The following is a 20,310-nucleotide window of genomic DNA, read 5'->3' as shown; positions in this document are numbered from 1 at the left end:
TTAGATTAGATTAGATTAGATTAGTTCAGATTAGATTAGATTAGATTAGATTAGATTAGATTAGATTAGATTAGATTACGTCAGGTCAGTTAAGATCAGTTCAAGTCAGATTAAATTTGACTGGATATGGTTTATTCAGGTAAGATCAGGTCAGACTAGATTAGATTAGATCAGATCAGATCAGATCAGACTACAGGATAGTGTTCACAATAGATCAGTTTGATTTGATTCTATTAGATTCTATTCAAGTAGATCAGGTCAGGTGTGAACACAGAATTAATTAAATAATATAAAAATGAAAATAAACACCAGAACATAACACAGTCACAGTGATTATAATACGTCATATCTACGTTTCTCCTTCTGGTACGCAGGTTTGTGGATAAATAGGTGAACAGATGCAATAAAACAGGTGTACAGCTGTCCCACTGTGTGTGTGTGTGTGTGTGTGTGTGTGTGTGTGTGTGTGTGTGTGTGTGTGTGTGTGTGTGTTTTAGGGTGGTATTGGGGGGCTCGAGCAGGAGGTCTCCCTCACTGCTTTCATTACCATCGCTCTCAAGCGCTCTCTGCCTTTCCTGGACATGGAAACTGATGCTGTGGTAAAGATACAGGCCACACTTTTCACACTGATTCACTAAAATGTGTTTCACTACACGGCAAGTGATTTTATTAACTCGCACTCTCTCTCAATGTTAGCAGATCATTTGGCCGATTTCAAGCTGATTTCATACAACAGGCAATTTATCTGCCTGCATATTGAGAATCTGACTTACTAAAGTCACTTTAAAAATGTCTAGAACCAGGAGAAAAACTCTTACAGGCTCTCAGCCTCTCAAACCCCGAAATATTAGATAGATTAACTAGATCTGAGATCATTTCACTTGAAAGACTACATTATTTTTCAGGTTACTTCATCGTGCAGCTCACAGAGCAGCACTGCTGTGGAGCCCAGCGCACATTCACCCGTTTACATAGTAAATTAGCCCAATTAGGCTGATTACTACATTTCACCACCGAGCGTGACTGATGCTTTAATGATGAAGGCTGAAGGGCGATGAAGGGCGGCCGAACTGCACACAGCCAGAAATGGCATTGCAGCAAGTGAAACATCTTAAACGTCGTTACTATAATGAATGTTTCTAGTTATGAGAGTGAGTTTTAAGAACGTGGTGAGATTATTTCACTTGTTTTAAGTAACTGAATTTTATGAAAGTGACCGACTCCATTAGCAGATCGTTTCGCTTTTTTTTAAAACGTTCTTTCGTAAAATGATCGGTCAATGGACATATTGCTAGCAATCTTAGGATATTCTAACAATAATCTGGTAATAATTTTTACTTACTTAAATTTCTTTTCTGCATGCTATATGGCACTGGCCACCCCTGGCCACCCCTGGCCACCCCTGGCCACCTCTGGCCACCCCTGGCCACCCCTGGCCACCCCTGGCCACCCCTGGCCACCCCTCTGTGCAAGGTGTATTAGCGATATATTGCAGTATAGTTACAGCGCCGGTGTTTTGTGCTGATGGTCAGCCCTACTGTAAACATTTGAACGTGTTTTGTCTGTAATGTTTAGAAGGCCAGCATCACTCGTGCTACAGCATTCCTGCTCTCCCGTGTGGATCAACTGGAGAGGCCTTACGCCGTGGCCATTACAGCCTACTGCCTGTCCACCTGCCTTCCTGAGAAAACTCTGGCTCTATCAGCCTGGAGCAAACTGCAGAGTCTCGCAAGGCGAGGTAAACACACACACTGACACACACTCCTCAGTCCACTCTGATGGTGTTAACCTGCTGTGGATGGATGGATGGATGGATGGGTGGATGGGTGGATGGATGGATGGATGGATGGATGGATGGATGGATGGGTGGATGGATGGATGGATGGATGGATGGATGGATGGATGGGTGGATGGATGGATGGATGGGTGGATGGATGGATGGATGGATGGATGGATGGATGGATGGTTACTGAGTCACTCCTCTCTGTGCTCAGAGGGGGAGTGTAAGGTGTGGAGGGCGAATGAAGGCATGCGGCTGGCGGGCGAGCAGACTCGTTACCTGGTTCCTCCGGCTGTGGCTCTGACCGTAGAAACCACGGCGTACGCTCTGCTGACCGCGCTGGCTCACGGGGACACGGAGGAGGCTAAAGCTGCGGCCTGTTTCCTGTCCTCACAGGAGAACTACGAGGGAGGATTCAAATCCACACAGGTCAGACCGGCCAGGGCCTCAGGGTCATTACCGTTTGTGTGGGTGGAGTTTAGCGCCCTCTAATGGACCTCTACTGACCAGGACTGGGTTGGGCGTAAAGTTATTTCTAAGTCTAGTTTCAAACTGTCCTCTTACTAAATTTGGTTGCACCTCAGATCTGTAAGTCTTAACTAGTAACAGCTGAATATCCAGCCTAGGAGAGAACGGCGTGCGCAGGTTAAGCTGAATAAACCGATGATCTATGTCTACGTCCAGTCTAACTCGGACATAATGACGTTTATTCTTTAATATTTCACTGAAAAACCAAATATTTCTGGAAAACACACACAACAGCAGACCAGTTTGGGCTGCTGAGTCATTCTGAGCTGGAGTCTAATCTAATCTAACCTAATCTAATCTAACCTAGTTCAATCTATCTAATCAATCTAGTCTAAACCAAACTCATTTAGTCTAATCTAATCTGATCTAATCTAACCTAGTCTTGTTTAACCTAACCAGTCTAATTTAACATAATTACTCTAATCAAATTTAACTTAGTCTAATCTAATCTGGTATAATCTAATTTCACCTAGCCTAATTTAATAGAATCTAACCTGGTCTAATATAATCTAACTTCAATCTACCTAATCTAGTCTAAACCGAACTAATTTAGTCTAATCTGATCTGATCTAATCTAACCAGTCTAATTTAACATAATTACTTTAATCAAATTTAACGTAGTCTAATATAACCTGGTCTAATATAATCTAACTTGGTCTAATCCAATTAATCCAAGTTTTTCGGACAACACTAGTTGGTTAAAACTTGGTCTAGAACAGTTACATTAGATTATTTTCAGAAATTGTTCTTTTACAGAACCGTCCATTTAAAGATTCTTTATGAAACCAAGGAGTGGTTCCCATGTAGCCCTGGTCCAAAGAACCCATTTTGGAACCTTTGTTGTCAAGAGTGGAGATGTGCAGTTGATGTGTACTGGGTTCTTTGTGTTCTAGGACACCATCATGGCCCTGGAGGCTCTGTCGGAGTACGCCATCCAAAGACCTGAATCTCCGTTCAGGGTGATCAACGTGCAGTTCACCAGCCCAGGGCGGTCAGTGATGGAGAAGCTGGTGCTGGACAAGCAGGGCGAGAAGGTGGAGGCAGAGTTAACGGTAGAAACCACTCAACAGTTTCTTTACGCATATGAGGGTCAATGAGGTTTTAAATTGAGATCAAGACGGATTTAAAAAGCGTTTAAAAGCAGTTAAAAGCAACCAGACCTGCCCTGATTGCGCCGCCTGAGTTTTCAGACTAATTTCAAATGAAGTAGGCATCTAATCAGACACCCGTAGGAACCTTTGTCCTTCAACTGGAGTTCATATGTTTTCAGATTAATAAACATTATTATAATTTAACGTTTTCATGGTTCTCCTGAGGTCAGAACACCTGACACGGTAACCAGAACCGTTCTAACCACGACTCACATCACACCTTTACTCAATCTGCGACCTCAACGCTGCAGCATGGTCACTTGGGTGGTCTTGTTCATGATGCAATACCCTGGCCCATCTTTCATAAAAGCATGTCAGAATAAAAGTCCTCTGTGTTTGGTTTTGCTGCCTGACATTTGAAAAAGTAAGAACCTACAGACAGAAGATCTTCAGTGAGTTAAGCACTGTTAAAGCTCCTCAACATGGATTTCATTTATTCAGACAGAAAATCACGCCGAGCTATTTTATTTAGAATTTTACACCTAGATCCCCTTTTTTGATAGCTTACATAATCAACATATGTGGCTGGACAGTTGCACCACCTGGCATTTTTAGACCTTTGGAGGCGAAAAGATATCAGGATCTTGTATGGATGCACTGAAAAGTGGTTTCACATAAAAGAGGTAAGGCTGAATAATTAGATATGTCGTGTATTTATTAGATTATTTTTCTGAAAGAAAATGAACTTGGACACAGAAAATGACCCGTTTCAGAATGTATTTCATTGCAGTAGCAGATGTTTTACTGCTCTATGGTTGCCAGTGTGGGATGAGTCCCGCAGGAGTAATTCGGCTTCTGTCCTCCAGATGGCGCTGTAGACGATATAACCACAAACATTCAGAGGCTGAAAAGCAGTGGGGTCGCTGGACGTAAAACATCACTGGGTTTGTGAAAGGGAGCAAAACAATAGAGCAGTCATAGCAGTAAAAACACATCATAACATTAAAACAAGTACAAATTAAAATAAATGCAACAAAAAGAAACCAGGACTTTGAAATAGTAGCTGATATCTTTAGGGCCAGTTTGAAGAAGAAAGCTCCAGATTTCTCCTCAATGCCAGCAGCCAATGCATGGACTTTCATCAGAAGCACCTTGATTGAACATAACGAAGTATTGATTAGATAAAGCAGGTATTGGGTGATTACCTAATCAAATAAACACGTACTGCTCAGATAAACAGCTATTTATTCACCTCAGATGTGTAAATTTGTGCACTTTTGGAAAAAGAATTTCAACCAATTATCAAAATTCCCCCATAACTCAGTGTGAGGTGTAATCACAGTGACTCAGAGGGTTTGGTGTGAAGTGGTTCAGACGTCTTTACAGTGGTGGTGATGGGAACCAGGCGTCGTCATGACTACAACACAGATATAGACACTTTATTTACCATCCAGAAGCACCAGAGAACCTACACGAGTCTTCTGAGCTTATATGGAATGCTGATGATGGAAAACAGTGGAAAATCTGGAATAATGAGTTTTCTTTGGGGACTATTTTGCCGCACAGCGCCCTGCATGTCTCCCTCCACCATGAATGGAGTTGAAGTTCTCTAAACTCTCATAAAACAGCGTCTCAGTCATCAGGCAGTGAATTCAGAACCAGTTCATGTAGGAACTTTCTGTAGGAGCTTTTAGAGGGACGTCTGGTTCCCATCACCACCACTGTGAGGAGCTTTTAGAGGGACGTCTGGTTCCCATCACCACCACTGGGAGCAGCTCTGACTCGGTACGTTTATCTAGAAACCAAACGACTCTGAACGGCTCTGTTTACAGCTTAACCTTTTATCTGTGCTGGTATTTTGATTGGTGGACTTGTCCCCTTGACCCCTTGGACTTGTCATCAGATGTTTGTTGCCTCATTTGTTCCACTCGACTCTATTTTGCAGAGGCTGGTGGGAGGAAGCATAACTGCGAAATTTTCAGGGAAAGGAGAAGCAAAAATCAAGGTAATAACTCTAATTCACTATGTGACAGATGTTTATGCAGCCTGAGAACCCAATCTGTCACATTTGAACCCATTTGACTGACCTGTTCTCTGACCGGTAGGTGGTGAAGGCTTACTATGACCTCGACCCCTTCGTCAACTGTGAGGACCTGTCAATCAACGTCACAGTGACGGGCAAAGTCGAGTACACAGGTGAGGGAAATAAATAAAACTCTTGACTTTTACTGTCTTAATGACACCAACACTCTTAAAAAAGACGATTCTTCAAGGGTTCTTCAGTAAAGAAAGAACCATGAACACTTAAAGAACCCTGTGCGTGATTAAGGGGTTCTCTGCCTCATGAAATGGTTCTTTAGATTGATGGACAATGTGGATGAATGGGTCATACACGGTTCTATTTAGAAGAGCGGCACCTCAAAAGGGTCTATTGTTACAAGCTTGACGTCGTAACACTAGAAGAACTTTTTGGGTTCTGTTTAGAAGCCTTTTCGAAAAGGCTCTATATAGAACCATCTACAGCGCATTCTCCATCAATCTGAAGAGCCTTAATCACGCACAGGGTTCTTTATGTGTTCATGGTTCTTTTTATGAGCGTGGTCCTGGCCCAACACCTGACACCCGCAGCATCATCGGTACATCCCTGATAGTTACGCCTAGAAAATCAACACAGTCATGGAATCTGACCCAAACATCTGCACAGTACTGTGTATACAGACTGACCAACGCTGTGAACCTCAGAATGCTGTCGGCTGGACGGTCATTAATGAGTGTGTGTTGTTTAATCCAGCACATGTGACAGAGACCTACGATTACTACGATTATGGGAAAGACGAGCCGAGCGAGCGGGAGGAGGAGGAGGAAGATTTCCCACGCTCAGCCATCGAGTGGTTTGATGTGCGCAGCAGACGCAGACGAGACACACAGCAAAGATCTGAGGACACACTGCTGTACAAAGTGTGTGTGAGGTCAGTGAACCCGGTCACTCACTTCCGCAGCAGGAACGGGATGTGGAGAAAGTTCAAGCTGTCTGTCTGGACAGTCAGAGTGTCTTAGCTTTAAAAATACACCAACATAAAATACACCAACTCTGACAAATCAGCGCTGTTAATGGTAATCGTGCGTTTTACAGTCAGTTATTCACGGTTACCATCCAATCCAAGTCATACTGATCCATCCTGTACTAAGTTAAAGGTTCCATTGAGCTTTTACTCAGTGTTACAATGCTTATTGTTCTCTGATGTGTATATAGAAGATGTGTGACTTGGTTCCATGTGAAAAATGCCCAGATGTGCTTTTACAGGCCTGTGATTTGGCCCTGGGGCTCATGAATAATCTGATGAGCTCTGCTCTGATTGGCTGGTTTACAGTGAGGCGCTGCAATGGCTCAACATGCTGAGATGAAAATAAAATGACCCCCTGTGTAAATGACCTGGTCCTCCCGCTGATTAGTCCTCGCTCTCGATCTCCTCATTAACACGCAGTAAATTAGAGCTGATCTCGCTGTGACGCTCAGCTTGAGGTGATTTAACCGCCAGGCAGTGGTCAAATCCCCCAGCAGGGCTGCTCACAGGCTGCTGTTGGGGTTGTGGTGCTAATGAAGGTGGAGCTGCGTCTCCGTCTCTTCGGGGTCGGACGCTGAGCGGAGCTGCTCGCCGCTGTCCGAGCTTGGAGAGACTGTCCGGAGTGAAATGAGCAGAGAAGCTAACAGCTCCGAGTTAAAGCTGCCGGGATCCTGTAATTCCTGTTCGGCAGCTCGGTTTGGGAATTTTCAGTTCCACCTTAAATGGCGCTGCAGTTAAATTCTGGCTAGAATCTGTAGATTTTAAGGTGGAACCCTCGATGTAGAAGCTGTGAAGAGGAAGCCCTTCAGCCTGGATTAAAGATGATCATCAGCCGCTGACGGTTCGGTTCTTGTGAAGGGAATGAAAAGCGCCGACGTTCCTTCACAGCCTGGAGCTGCATTTCTGCTCACAGTCTGGCGTTTTCATTGCTGCTGCTCTGTTGATTTGCTGGGCTACAACGTGGGGTGGAGTATGTAAATTTTGGGGAAATAAATATTCATAAGCCAAGACTTTTACATCAGAGTTTAGGATTTTGGAATTGACCTGTTTTACTTCCGCTTTTGGAAAATGATGTGTTTGAAGGAGGAGACAGCAGAGTCTGAGGGTCACAGTGGGTCACGTCCATGTAATAAACTTCCTTATTTAACTATGCCAACAAATACAGCATTCCATGGTACCTTTAAATCAAATAAAATCAGTTTAATCAACTCTTCATTGAGTTAAATCAGGAAAATTGCTGGTGGACTTGAACAAATCCATGTCAATGGAATCCCAATTTCTTTTATCTAAGATATCAATAACTTCACTTAATGAGAAACCCTGATAGCGTTTACTGTGTTCAAGTTTATTTGAGTTTATTCTGTTGTAGAAACGCATTTCCTGCCCAGATAAACATGTTTACAGTGTTTCGGCTGCACAGACGTTTGCCCAGCGCCGTAGCCGTAGCCGTAGCTGTTCTGCATGGTGTAGGAACGTTGATGATGTTTCCTCTCCTGCAGTCACTCTCTGAGGCAGAACCTTTCAGGCATGGCTATAGCAGACATCACCCTGCTCAGCGGCTTTGAGCCAAACACTGAGGATCTGGACAAGGTCAGTTCCTGTGACACATTTCAGTGGAAGATCAATATTTCATACCTATAAACCAAATTAACGCTGTTGTCATATTTACCAGGTGAGTTGGTAGGTATGAGATGATGTTTGACTGACCGAGTCAGATCTGCCCGTATCTTTATTCATTTATGATATATAGAGGCCTTCATAAGTGGGTGTGGCCTTCATTTTTTACCTTAAAAGAGGCAAATTTTGATAAGTTATAACTTTTGAATTACGAATGTTAGATTAGTGTAAACGTGTAAACGAACATTTGACATTAATTATAGTTGGGCTGAAGATACCAGCTCAATATTTGGTCTGTGCACCTTTTTGAATGATGAAACTTTGATGGTCGATTTGAGTCATATACATTTGAAATATAGTTTTTCATTGTAATGCTTTAGTGATTGATTTTAATTAATTTAGCAAGCCATACAGTAGAAAACATGGTATATAAAATGTACCCGAGACTGATTACTGAAAAACTCAAGCACCATCAATAGTTTAAAATTTGTGACTTACAAATATTTGGATTTTTTAGGAGCATTTAAATGGAAAAATAAGGCCACACCCACTTTTTTCGACATATTAACACTGTTCTATATCTGGAAATGTTCAGTCGGATCGGGAATGCTTGTTTTCGTAAATCATTAAATGACACATGGAGTGCAAAAGTTTGTGCACCCAACTTATGTCATGCTGATACAAGTCCATTAGTAACTCCTTATTAACTGAACTGGTTCTGAACATATGGGGAACCATATAACATAGAAACTACCTAGCACCATCCTAGCAACCACCTGGGATGACATATCAACCACTTTTCAACACGTTTGCAGCCAAAGAAGTGTTATCACCATCATCATAGTCATCACCATCATCATCAACACAGTCATCAGTCTTCTTCTTCTTCTTCTTCTTCTTCTTTCAGCTGCTCTCTTCGCCACAGCAGATCATCTGCCTCCATCTTGCTCTATCCACTGCCTCCTCTACTTTCACACCAACCATCTCCATGTCCACCTTCACTACATCCATAAACCTTCTCTGAGGTCTACCTCTTCTCCTTCTACCCGGCAGCTCCATCTCCAACATTCTTTGCCCAATATATCCACTATTCCTCCTCAACACGTGTCCAAACCATCTCAACCTGGCCTCTCTGGCTTTATCTCCAAACTGCTCCACCTTCACTGTCCCTCTGATCTGCTCATTTCTAATCTTGTCCATCCTGGTCACTCCCAATGAAAATCTCAGCATCTTCATCTCCGCCACCTCCAGCTCAGCCTCCTGTCTTTTAGACAGAGCCACAGTCTCCAAACCAAACATCATAGCAGGACGCACTGCTGTCTTGTAGACCTTCCCTTTCACTCTTGCTGCTATCCTTCTGTCACACATCAGCCCTGACACCCGTCTCCACCCACTCCATCCTGCCTGCACCCTCTTCTTCACCTCTTTTCTACACTGTCCATTGCTCTGGATGGTTGACCCAAGATATTTGAAGTCCTCCACCTTTACGACCTCGACTCCTTGCATCATCAAAACGGTCATCATTAATTTGTTGTATTTTCTCTGTTAGTCCTAAAACTCTGTCTGTCCACACTGGAAAGGTTGTGCACTGATTCTACTTGAGTCGTATAATGTTACCTCAACACGTCTCGATGGTGAGGTTTACTTACTTTTACCGGTGTTGTGTTGATGGAATATGCAGTATTTCGTCTCTGTGGAAATGATGACACATTTATAGCACATGTCCGCTTGTTTCTGTGGCATTAGCCGTTTGTTGATCAGTTTATCGTTGATCATACAATCAAAATCAAAACAGAATGTCTTTGTTTGACAGCTGAAGGATCTAGCCGACAAATATATCTCTCACTATGAAGTCTCCCAGGGGCGAGTCCTGCTATATTTCAATGAGGTAAGTTACAACAAGCCAGTAGACACAGACATATTATACACACACACACACACACACACACACACACACACACACACACACACTTACATATAAGTATCTATATGCAATAATAATATCCCATTTATACTTTGTTCCATTTGAATTCTACCTATATAAGGGGCATATATATATATATATATAGCAGAACCCTTTTTGGTGCTATGTGGAACCATACACAACACATTCTCCTTCAATCAGAAGAACCTTTTCACCACGTAGAGAACCGTTCAAGCATGCAAGTGTTTTTACTAAAGAACCCTTGAAGTATAATCTCAAACCTAACCCCAGTCTTGACCTCAAGAACCCAAACCAGATCTTCACGCAGTCAGATGTGGTAGGTTCTGCAGATTGACTGTTCTGTAATAACCTGTGTGCAGATAGTTGAAGGTGATGTATGCGTGATGTTTGAAGCCGTGCAGAAAGTGCCGATAGGGTTAGTGCAGCCTGCCCCCGCTACATTCTACGACTACTACGAACCAGGTGAGAACCCACACCTTTATTTCACGTTCCTCTTAATGTCACAAGAATGTGTCTAGATCTGCGGGACATCCCAGCATTTATATCCAACAATGAATGAGGACAAAAAGAGAAATAACAAGAAAAAAACAAGAAAAAAGCAGGTCTGTGTCTGGTCCTGTTGTGTGTCTGGTCCTGTTGTGTGTCTGGTCCTGTTGTGTGTCTGGTTCTGCTGTCTGTCTGGTCCTGTTGTGTGTCTGGTCCTGTTGTGTGTCTGGTTCTGCTGCCTGTCTGGTCCTGTTGTGTGTCTGGTCCTGTTGTGTGTCTAGTTCTACTGCCTGTCTGGTCCTGTTGTGTGTCTGGTTCTGCTGTCTGTCTGGTTCTGTTGTGTGTCTGCTCCTGTTGTGTGTCTGGTTCTGCTGTCTGTCTGGTTCTGTTGTGTGTCTGGTCCTGTTGTGTGTCTGATCCTGTTGTGTGTCTGGTTCTGCTGCCTGTCTGGTCTTGTTGTGTGTCTGGTCCTGTTGTGTGTCTGGTTCTGCTGCCTGTCTGGTCCTGTTGTGTGTCTGATCCTGTTGTGTGTCTGGTTCTGCTGCCTGTCTGGTCCTGTTGTGTGTCTGGTTCTGCTGCCTGTCTGGTCCTGTTGTGTGTCTGGTTCTGCTGCCTGTCTGGTCCTGTTGTGTGTCTAGTTCTGCTGCCTGTCTGGTTCTGTTGTGTGTCTGGTCCTGTTGTGTGTCTGGTTCTGCTGCCTGTCTGGTCCTGTTGTGTGTCTGGTTCTGCTGTCTGTCTGGTCCTGTTGTGTGTCTGGTTCTGCTGTCTGTCTGGTCCTGTTGTGTGTCTGGTCCTGTTGTGTGTCTGGTTCTGCTGCCTGTCTGGTCCTGTTGTGTGTCTGGTCCTGTTGTGTGTCTGGTTCTGCTGCCTGTCTGGTCCTGTTGTGTGTCTGGTCCTGTTGTGTGTCTGGTTCTGCTGCCTGTCTGGTCCTGTTGTGTGTCTGGTTCTGCTGCCTGTCTGGTCCTGTTGTGTGTCTGGTCCTGTTGTGTGTCTGGTTCTGCTGCCTGTCTGGTCCTGTTGTGTGTCTGGTCCTGTTGTGTGTCTGGTTCTGCTGCCTGTCTGGTCCTGTTGTGTGTCTGGTCCTGTTGTGTGTCTGGTTCTGCTGCCTGTCTGGTCCTGTTGTGTGTCTGGTCCTGTTGTGTGTCTGGTTCTGCTGCCTGTCTGGTCCTGTTGTGTGTCTGGTTCTGCTGCCTGTCTGGTCCTGTTGTGTGTCTGGTCCTGTTGTGTGTCTGGTTCTGCTGCCTGTCTGGTCCTGTTGTGTGTCTGGTCCTGTTGTGTGTCTGGTTCTGCTGCCTGTCTGGTCCTGTTGTGTGTCTGGTCCTGTTGTGTGTCTGGTTCTGCTGCCTGTCTGGTCCTGTTGTGTGTCTGGTCCTGTTGTGTGTCTGGTTCTGCTGCCTGTCTGGTCCTGTTGTGTGTCTGGTTCTGCTGTCTGTCTGGTCCTGTTGTGTGTCTGGTCCTGTTGTGTGTCTGGTTCTGCTGCCTGTCTGGTCCTGTTGTGTGTCTGGTTCTGCTGCCTGTCTGGTCCTGTTGTGTGTCTGGTCCTGTTGTGTGTCTGGTTCTGCTGCCTGTCTGGTCCTGTTGTGTGTCTGGTCCTGTTGTGTGCTTGAGGCGTTTACACCGTCTCTTTCTGACTTTCTGACTCACAGACAGACGATGCTCTGTGTTCTACGCCGCCCCCCGGAGGAGCAAGCTGGTGTCTGTCCTCTGCTCTGAAGATGTGTGTCAGTGCGCCGAGAGTACGGACTCAATCTTCTCTTAAATCATACTGGACAACAGATTAACACATCTGTACACACAGACACAGCTGACCGCAGCACTGACCCCTCAAACACGGGGTTTACTCCACTGAACAATCCAGATTAGATACTGAATTCATATTAGATATTCAGTTCACAGTAAACACTGATTTACTCAGATATTGAATCATTCATATGAAACACTGAATAGTTCATATTACATACTGGATCATTCATAGTAGATATGCAATAATTCATATTAGATAATAGATTCAAAACGAAATCATTCATAGCGGATACTTATTTATTTATTCACAGTACATACTGAAAAAACTGATAGTAAATACTGAATAACTCACAGTAGATACTGAAAAATTCATAATACTGCCTAAATAATTGTGCAGTTTCTGAAAATTCTGAAATGTAAGTGGTCTTAGGCACTAAGACTCATAACTAATATAGTTATTAATTAGTTAATCCTGATTAATAATATCCTCCGGCTTCACGCTCACAGTGGAGGACCGGTAATCACGGCCGTGTCTGATGAGCTGTGTGTTTGCAGGGGGCTGTTTTAAAGAGAAGAACACGTTCGAGTCCCAGATCACAAAGAAGGATCGCTTCAGACACGCCTGCTACAGCCCTGTAATGGATTACGGTGTGTATTACAGTCCACACCCACCAGTACACAGCGGTGGAGGAAGCACACAAACCCTGTACCTGAGTTAAAGCAGAGACCCCCAAGATTCCTCCCTTTAGACCTCCACTAAAAAAAGTACTAAAGTATTTCCCTTCAAATGTACTTAAGTATAAAGTAAAAGTACTAAAAGAGTAATTCTGGCTCTGATGTCCTGTTATCATTTTTATAACCAGACTGGCTTCATGAACTCATTTCAGGTGGAAGTCCTCCAGCGTCTCTCTTGGTAAACCAGTCTTTTAATAGAACGTCATTAATTAGTGACGCTGACGTCTATTAAAATGATCAGAAGCACAAAACACTGAAGGTAAACAGTTTCCATCAGGGAGAACCGAGTGGCTCTGAAATCACTTTTTACACACAAGCAAAGTTTCAGTTTCAGATTTATTTACAACTTAGTTCCAAGTTTAAGTTGAATAAAAACTGGCTTTAAACTCAGGATCACAGATGAGCTCCTTTACTATGTTGATCTGTAGGCGTCTGTTCATAAACATAAACCAGCCCAAACTCATTTACTATAAAATGAAATGGTGTTTGTAGAAATTCAGAAAAAAGCCGCGTCAGTCTCGACTGCATATGTGGACATATTTCTATATTGAGCTCTATTTACACAAAGTTAGGTTAGTTCATCATTTATGTTGAACAGACTCTCCCAAAGTTTTACGCTGCTGCGCTGACGTTGAACCGCGTGCTGCACTGGGTCGGTATGACCAACAGGTCAAAACCAGCTCTAAACAAAGTGACCGCTGGGCCCTGATTGGTGCTCTGGCTTTGCGCTTCTTTCGTTTTGACATGTTACGTTTTTATACACACAGAAACCAAAAGGAACGACAGATTTCTCAAAATGTAGGAGGAAAAAGTCGGATATTAGACTCTGAAATGTAGTGGAGTGAAAGGAGAAAGACGCCCAGAACGGAGAAACTTCAGTACAGATACACCAAAAATACTAAAGTACAGAAACTAATTACATTTACTCAGATACTCAGTTACTCAGATACTCAGTTACTCAGATACTCAGTTACTCAGTTACTCAGATACTCAGATACTCAGTTACTCAGATACTCAGTTACTCAGTTACTCAGATACTCAGATACTCAGTTACTCAGGTACTCAGATACTCAGTTACTCAGATACTCAGATACTCAGTTACTCAGTTACTCAGATACTCAGTTACTCAGTTACTCAGATACTCAGATACTCAGTTACTCTGTTACTCAGTTACTCAGATACTCAGTTACTCAGTTACTCAGATACTCATATACTCAGTTACTCAGATACTTAGTTACTCAGTTACTCAGTTACTCAGATACTCAGATACTCAGTTACTCAGATACTCAGTTACTCAGATACTCAGATACTCGGTTACTCAGATACTCTGTTACTCAGTTACTCAGTTACTGTCCAGACACTGACAGTTCCAGTTCTGACCTACGACTGATATTCTGCTGGAATGTGTCTGAACTGTGTTTCAGGCTTCGTGGTTGAGTTGCTGTCAGTGAACGAAGCAAGCAGCTTCCAGCTTTACACCGCCAATGTGACCGAAGTCCTCAAATACAGTATGTATTTCTTTGATTTCCAGCAGGAACATGTTCATATGACGAGTAAAGAGTGGAATTTGATTAGGGGGTTGATTCAGGATGATGACTACACACAGTCCAGATTCACACCGGATTAAAATCTCTCACAAACATAATCGAGCTCTAAATTCCCGGCATGTTTGCACATTTTTATATTGTTACTGCTTTACATTTGCTTTTCTGCCTGTCAGGTGGAAAATTCAGTGTGGAGGATGGTGATATTAAAGTGTTTGCCAAAAGAAAGCACTGCAAGAGTGAGCTGGAGATAGGCAAGACCTACCTCATCATGGGCAACGATGGAACCAGCACTGCCTCCAAAGGACTGTGAGTGTTCTCACAGAGCTCGGTCTGATTCTGTGGGTGGTAAATTATGGGTGTTTGCTGGAAACTGTCCAAAAAGTTTTGCACCGCGCATAGATTAGGTATTAGGCCGAACGAATCACCAGGTCTAAATGTAGGTATTGTGATATAACCTGAGTGTGATCTATAGTGCTGTGTTGTAACTGAGGTTTATCTTTATTCATTCATTTCTCTCTTTCTCTCTTCTAGAACTCATTATCTCTTGGACTCTAATACGTGGGTTGAGCAGAAGCCCGAAGTTGGCAAATGCAGAGCGTCGAACAAAGGTCCCTACTGCAGGCAGTTCAGAGATTTTCTGTCAGAATACCAAACCAACGGCTGCTCCCTGTAATCCGCACTGCGGCCGATGGAAACTCGTGACGGGTGGAGTAGAGAGCAAGCTGAGGCTCATCCAGCTGGACCACTATCAATAACCCTGTATCTTGGCACTTGGTAGCGCATATGTTGTCAATAAACACACGAAAGCATGAATTTTGTGATTGTTCTCAGCGTCTTTGTAGCATTTAATGCTGTTTGTCTGTTATTCATTATACATGAGACTTATTATACTGTTATTCTTTATGCAAATGAGCTGAACGCCGGCCAGTCTGAAAGCTGAGACTGTGGCCCCACAGTAAAGCTACATGCTGAGATTCTATACACAAAGGTACGGAGCCTCACTAAAAGTAATGCGTGGCCACGACTTAGTAAGGTGCGGGAACAAGATAATTAAATCGTGACCTCAAATTAGTAAGGCATGGGAACGAGATCCAAATGCATGGCCACGACTTGCCAAACTAACCTGTGATAGTTCAGTACAGCACCGAAAAGGGTTCTGCTATTGTTATGATGTTGAACTTGTAACAGTAGAAGAACCCTTTTTTGGAACCCACTTCTGAAAGGTTCCATACAGAGCTAAATACAACCCATTCTCCATCAATCTGAAGAGAACGTTCTTTAGTAATAACAACTGATGTATATAGAACCATCAACACTCAAGAAAGTATTTGCGTGCTAAAATGGTTCTTCGCATGGTGAAACGGCTCTTCAGATTCTATGTAGAACCAAATACGACCCGTTGAGCAGTTTTACCATGCAAAGAACAACCTGAGCACGCAAAAGGTTCTTTGTGTGTTCATGGTTCTAAATAGAACCGCTGTCTTTGCTGAAGACTCTGTACCCAACTATCCATTTCTATCTATTCAAGCTCTGTAAAACACATTTCAACTGATCTCATTAAACCTGACCTGAAGAAGTCGTGAACCGCTGACCACACACAGGTCACCACTCACTGCTTGTGTGAGCACATCCACACACTCGTCCGTCCGCAGAGGCCCTTCACACACCCTTCCGTTTCATGCGGCTCCAGTGATTGAGCCTCAGCAGGTTAGAGTGGGTGATTCAGTCTCTCTGCCAGGTTTGTGTTTATTTTACTGAAGCCCCTCCCCTCTGCCCTCGCCGAGGGGCAGCTGGGTGAGTGAGAGGGGTCTCTGTGTTTCTGGGTAAACTCAGAAACATCTGCAGGCCTGAAGAAGGCCGCATTCAGAGGCTGCACATACTGAAACCGCTCTGCGTCACCGAGACAGGATCCGAACAGCATCTCACTTCAACACAGCACCACCTTAATTACTTCTACCTGCTTATACAGCCGCTGTCCACTGACTTTACCCCCCACAACCTTTAGAACCTTTAGAGGATCTAGATCTGTAATCAGTGCCCAGCCACAACTACTGTCCTTCTCACTGTCTGCATGATAGAAATAGAGATGCAACGTGATAAACATCCATATGAAGTACAACTAACCCACTGACATATGGATCAATAGGCTACACTTATCTCCACCCTGATCATGCTATACACATTCATTACACTACAGTCATTCCCATGGTTACACTACACACATTCCCATGGTTACACTAGTCATTCCCATGGTTACACTAGTCATTCCCATGGTTACACTAAACACATTCCCATGGTTACACTACAGTCATTCCCATGGTTACACTACACACATTCCCATGGTTACACTACACACATTCCCATGGTTACACTAGTCATTCTCATGGTTACACTACAGTTATTCCCATGGTTACACTACAGTCATTCCCATGGTTACACTACACACATTCCCATGGTTACACTACACACATTCCCATGGTTACACTAGTCATTCTCATGGTTACACTACAGTTATTCCCATGGTTACACTACAGTCATTTCCATGGTTACACTAGTCATTCCCATGGTTACACTAAAAACAACAGAGGCTGCAACAAAGTGCTGAACACTGCAGGTATAAAACAGACATATAGACCAGTAAACCAATAAAACCATACCAATAAAATAATATAAGCTATAAACAGTAAGATAATAAATAAAAATAAAAGTAAATATAAATAAAACCATACACAAATAAGATGCAGGAATAAAATTATTTTACATGAAAGGCCAAGGAATAAAAGTGGGTTTTGAGGCTGGTTTTAAAAGTGGACAAAGAAGAGGCCTGTCTAATAAAAACTGGCAGTTCGTTCCATAATTTCGGAGCTGCTATTGAAAAGGCTCAGTCCCCTCTGAGCTTAAGCCTAGACCTCGGTACCTCCAGGAGTAGCTGATCAGCTGACCGGAGGCACCGTGTGGGCACATGCAGATGGAGGAGCTCAGAGAGGGAAGGCGGGGCAAGTCCATTTAAGGATTACACAACAGTCATTCCCATGGTTATACTAGTCATTCCCATGGTTACACTACAGTCATTCCCATGGTTACACTACATTCATTCCCATGGTTATACTAGTCATTCCCATGGTTACACTACAGTCATTCCTATGGTTACACTAGTCATTCCCATGGTTACACTACAGTCATTCCCATGGTTACACTACAAGCATTCCCAGGGTTACACTACAGTCATTCCCATGGTTACACTACAGTCATTCCCATGGTTACACTACACACATTCCCATGGTTACACTACAGACATTCCCATGGTTATACTACAGTTATTCCCATGGTTATACTAGTCATTCCCATGGTTACACTACAGTCATCCCCATGGTTACACTACAGTCATTCCCATGGTTACACTACAGTTATTCCCATTGTTATACTAGCCGTTCCCATGGTTACACTACAGTCATTCCCATGGTTACACTACAGTCATTCCCATGGTTATACTAGTCATTCCCATGGTTACACTACAGTCATTCCCATGGTTACACTACAGTCATTCCCATGGTTACACTACAGTTATTCCCATGGTTATACTAGTCATTCCCATGGTTACACTACAGTCATTCCCATGGTTACACTACAGTCATTCCCATGGTTATACTAGTCATTCCCATGGTTACACTACAGTCGTTCCCATGGTTACACTAGTCATTCCCATGGTTACACTACAGTCATTCCCATGGTTACACTACAAGCATTCCCATGGCTACACTACACACATTCCCATGGTTACACTACAGTCATTCCCATCGTTACACTACAGTTATTCCCATGGTTACACTACACACATTTCCATGGTTACACTACAGTCATTCCCATGGTTACACTACAAGCATTCCCAAGGTTACACTACAGTCATTCCCATGGTTACACTACAGTCATTCCCATGGTTACACTACACACATTCCCATGGTTACACTACAGTCATTCCCATGGTTATACTACAGTTATTCCCATGGTTATACTAGTCATTCCCATGGTTACACTACAGTCATTCCCATGGTTACACTACAGTCATTCCCATGGTTACACTACAGTTATTCCCATGGTTATACTAGTCATTCCCATGGTTACACTACAGTCATTCCCATGGTTACACTAGTCATTCCCATGGTTACACTACAGTCATTCCCATGGTTACACTACAGTCATTCCCATGGTTACACTACAAGCATTCCCATGGCTACACTACAGTCATTCCCATGGTTACACTACAGTCATTCCCATGGTTACACTACAGTTATTCCCATGGTTATACTAGTCATTCCCATGGTTACACTACAGTCATTCCCATGGTTACACTACAGTCATTCCCATGGTTACACTACAGTTATTCCCATGGTTATACTAGTCATTCCCATGGTTACACTACAGTCATTCCCATGGTTACACTACAGTCATTCCCATGGTTATACTAGTCATTCCCATGGTTACACTACAGTTATTCCCATGGTTATACTAGTCATTCCCATGGTTACACTACAGTCATTCCCATGGTTACACTAGTCATTCCCATGGTTACACTACAGTCATTCCCATGGTTACACTACAGTCATTCCCATGGTTACACTACAAGCATTCCCATGGCTACACTACAGTCATTCCCATGGTTACACAACAGTCATTCCCATGGTTACACTACAGTCATTCCCATGGTTACACTACAGTCATTCCCATGGTTACACTAGTCATTCCCATGGTTACACTACAGTCATTCCCATGGTTACACTAGTCATTCCCATGGTTACACTACAGTCATTCCCATGGTTACACTACAGTCATTCCCATAGTTACACTACACACATTCCCATGGTTACACTATATGCATTTCCATGGTTACACTACACACATTCCCATGGTTACACTATATGCATTTCCATGGTTACACTAGACACATTCCCATGGTTACACTATATGCATTTCCATGGTTACACTACACACATTCCCATGGTTACACTATATGCATTTCCATGGTTACACTGCACTTATACACTATGCCCATTTCTGTCATTAGCCCTCAGCCATTTCTATGGCTATCCTACACCCATATACGTTTATGTGCTGCACTAATTTTCAAGCTTATATTAGCTTTTCTTTGTATTTTTAATCAGAGACCTTATTAGTTTGTAGTAATATTTTCTATTTTAAATATCAATGTGTATAGTTTCTTATATCTATAAGTCTTTCTCTATATGTGTGTGTTTGTGTTCAGGGGGATTCCAGCTCCACAGCCACACCGCTGCCTACTCAGCAGGGAAAGGCCGAGACAGGAGCGGTCAGACAGCGTACAGAGCAGAGAGAGAGGAAAGAAAGGAGTGTGAACATGCAGGGAGGAGAAGGTAAAGAGTGGAGGATGAGGGGGGGCGAGAGAAGAGTGAGAGGAGAAGAGGAGGGAACAAACGCTGGCTTTATTCACTCATATTATTTCAATCTCTGATGGCTGCTCCAATGTAAGCAACTGCGGGCCACTGGCCGTCACTTCAGTCAGAGCCGGGTCAATGCCTGCCTTGTCTGGACCATCACCGTTAAACTTCTCGTTAAGGTTGAGCCAGTGAAGCCAGGAGAAATACGAGTGTTATGAAATGCATATTTGTTTTCTTTTGCGAAGAAGAGAGGAAGTGTTTTTATATAAACGGCTCTGATTCCCATAAAAGTCCACTAAATTACAGCCTCACCATATCGCCTTCTACATGTGGGCACTATATCTGCAGGAGTGCTTCACTAT

The 20,310-nt window shown here is 43.3% G+C and overlaps 1 protein-coding gene across 1 annotated transcript in view; it reads left to right on the top strand.

Annotated features, from left to right (window-relative positions):
• The window catches only part of c4b (complement 4B (Chido blood group)), a 50,134-nt gene extending 34,784 nt beyond the window's left edge, over window positions 1-15,350 (top strand). Inside the window, exons 27-41 of the mRNA XM_037537252.1 lie at window positions 498-599; window positions 1,576-1,738; window positions 1,995-2,209; window positions 3,202-3,360; window positions 5,345-5,404; window positions 5,505-5,595; window positions 6,191-6,368; window positions 7,964-8,054; window positions 9,895-9,969; window positions 10,386-10,488; window positions 12,159-12,248; window positions 12,811-12,903; window positions 14,415-14,498; window positions 14,711-14,843; window positions 15,069-15,350. Of these exons, the coding sequence (XP_037393149.1) occupies window positions 498-599; window positions 1,576-1,738; window positions 1,995-2,209; window positions 3,202-3,360; window positions 5,345-5,404; window positions 5,505-5,595; window positions 6,191-6,368; window positions 7,964-8,054; window positions 9,895-9,969; window positions 10,386-10,488; window positions 12,159-12,248; window positions 12,811-12,903; window positions 14,415-14,498; window positions 14,711-14,843; window positions 15,069-15,210 (1,779 nt within the window). The 3' untranslated portion in view covers window positions 15,211-15,350. The remainder of the gene's footprint in view (window positions 1-497; window positions 600-1,575; window positions 1,739-1,994; window positions 2,210-3,201; window positions 3,361-5,344; window positions 5,405-5,504; window positions 5,596-6,190; window positions 6,369-7,963; window positions 8,055-9,894; window positions 9,970-10,385; window positions 10,489-12,158; window positions 12,249-12,810; window positions 12,904-14,414; window positions 14,499-14,710; window positions 14,844-15,068) is intronic.
• Window positions 15,351-20,310: the final 4,960 nt, after the last annotated feature.

The sequence above is a fragment of the Pygocentrus nattereri genome, chromosome 3 (assembly GCF_015220715.1).
Source record: "Pygocentrus nattereri isolate fPygNat1 chromosome 3, fPygNat1.pri, whole genome shotgun sequence".
NCBI classification, from domain to species: Eukaryota; Metazoa; Chordata; class Actinopteri; order Characiformes; family Serrasalmidae; genus Pygocentrus; species Pygocentrus nattereri.
This window is presented reverse-complemented; position numbering and strand designations above follow the sequence as displayed.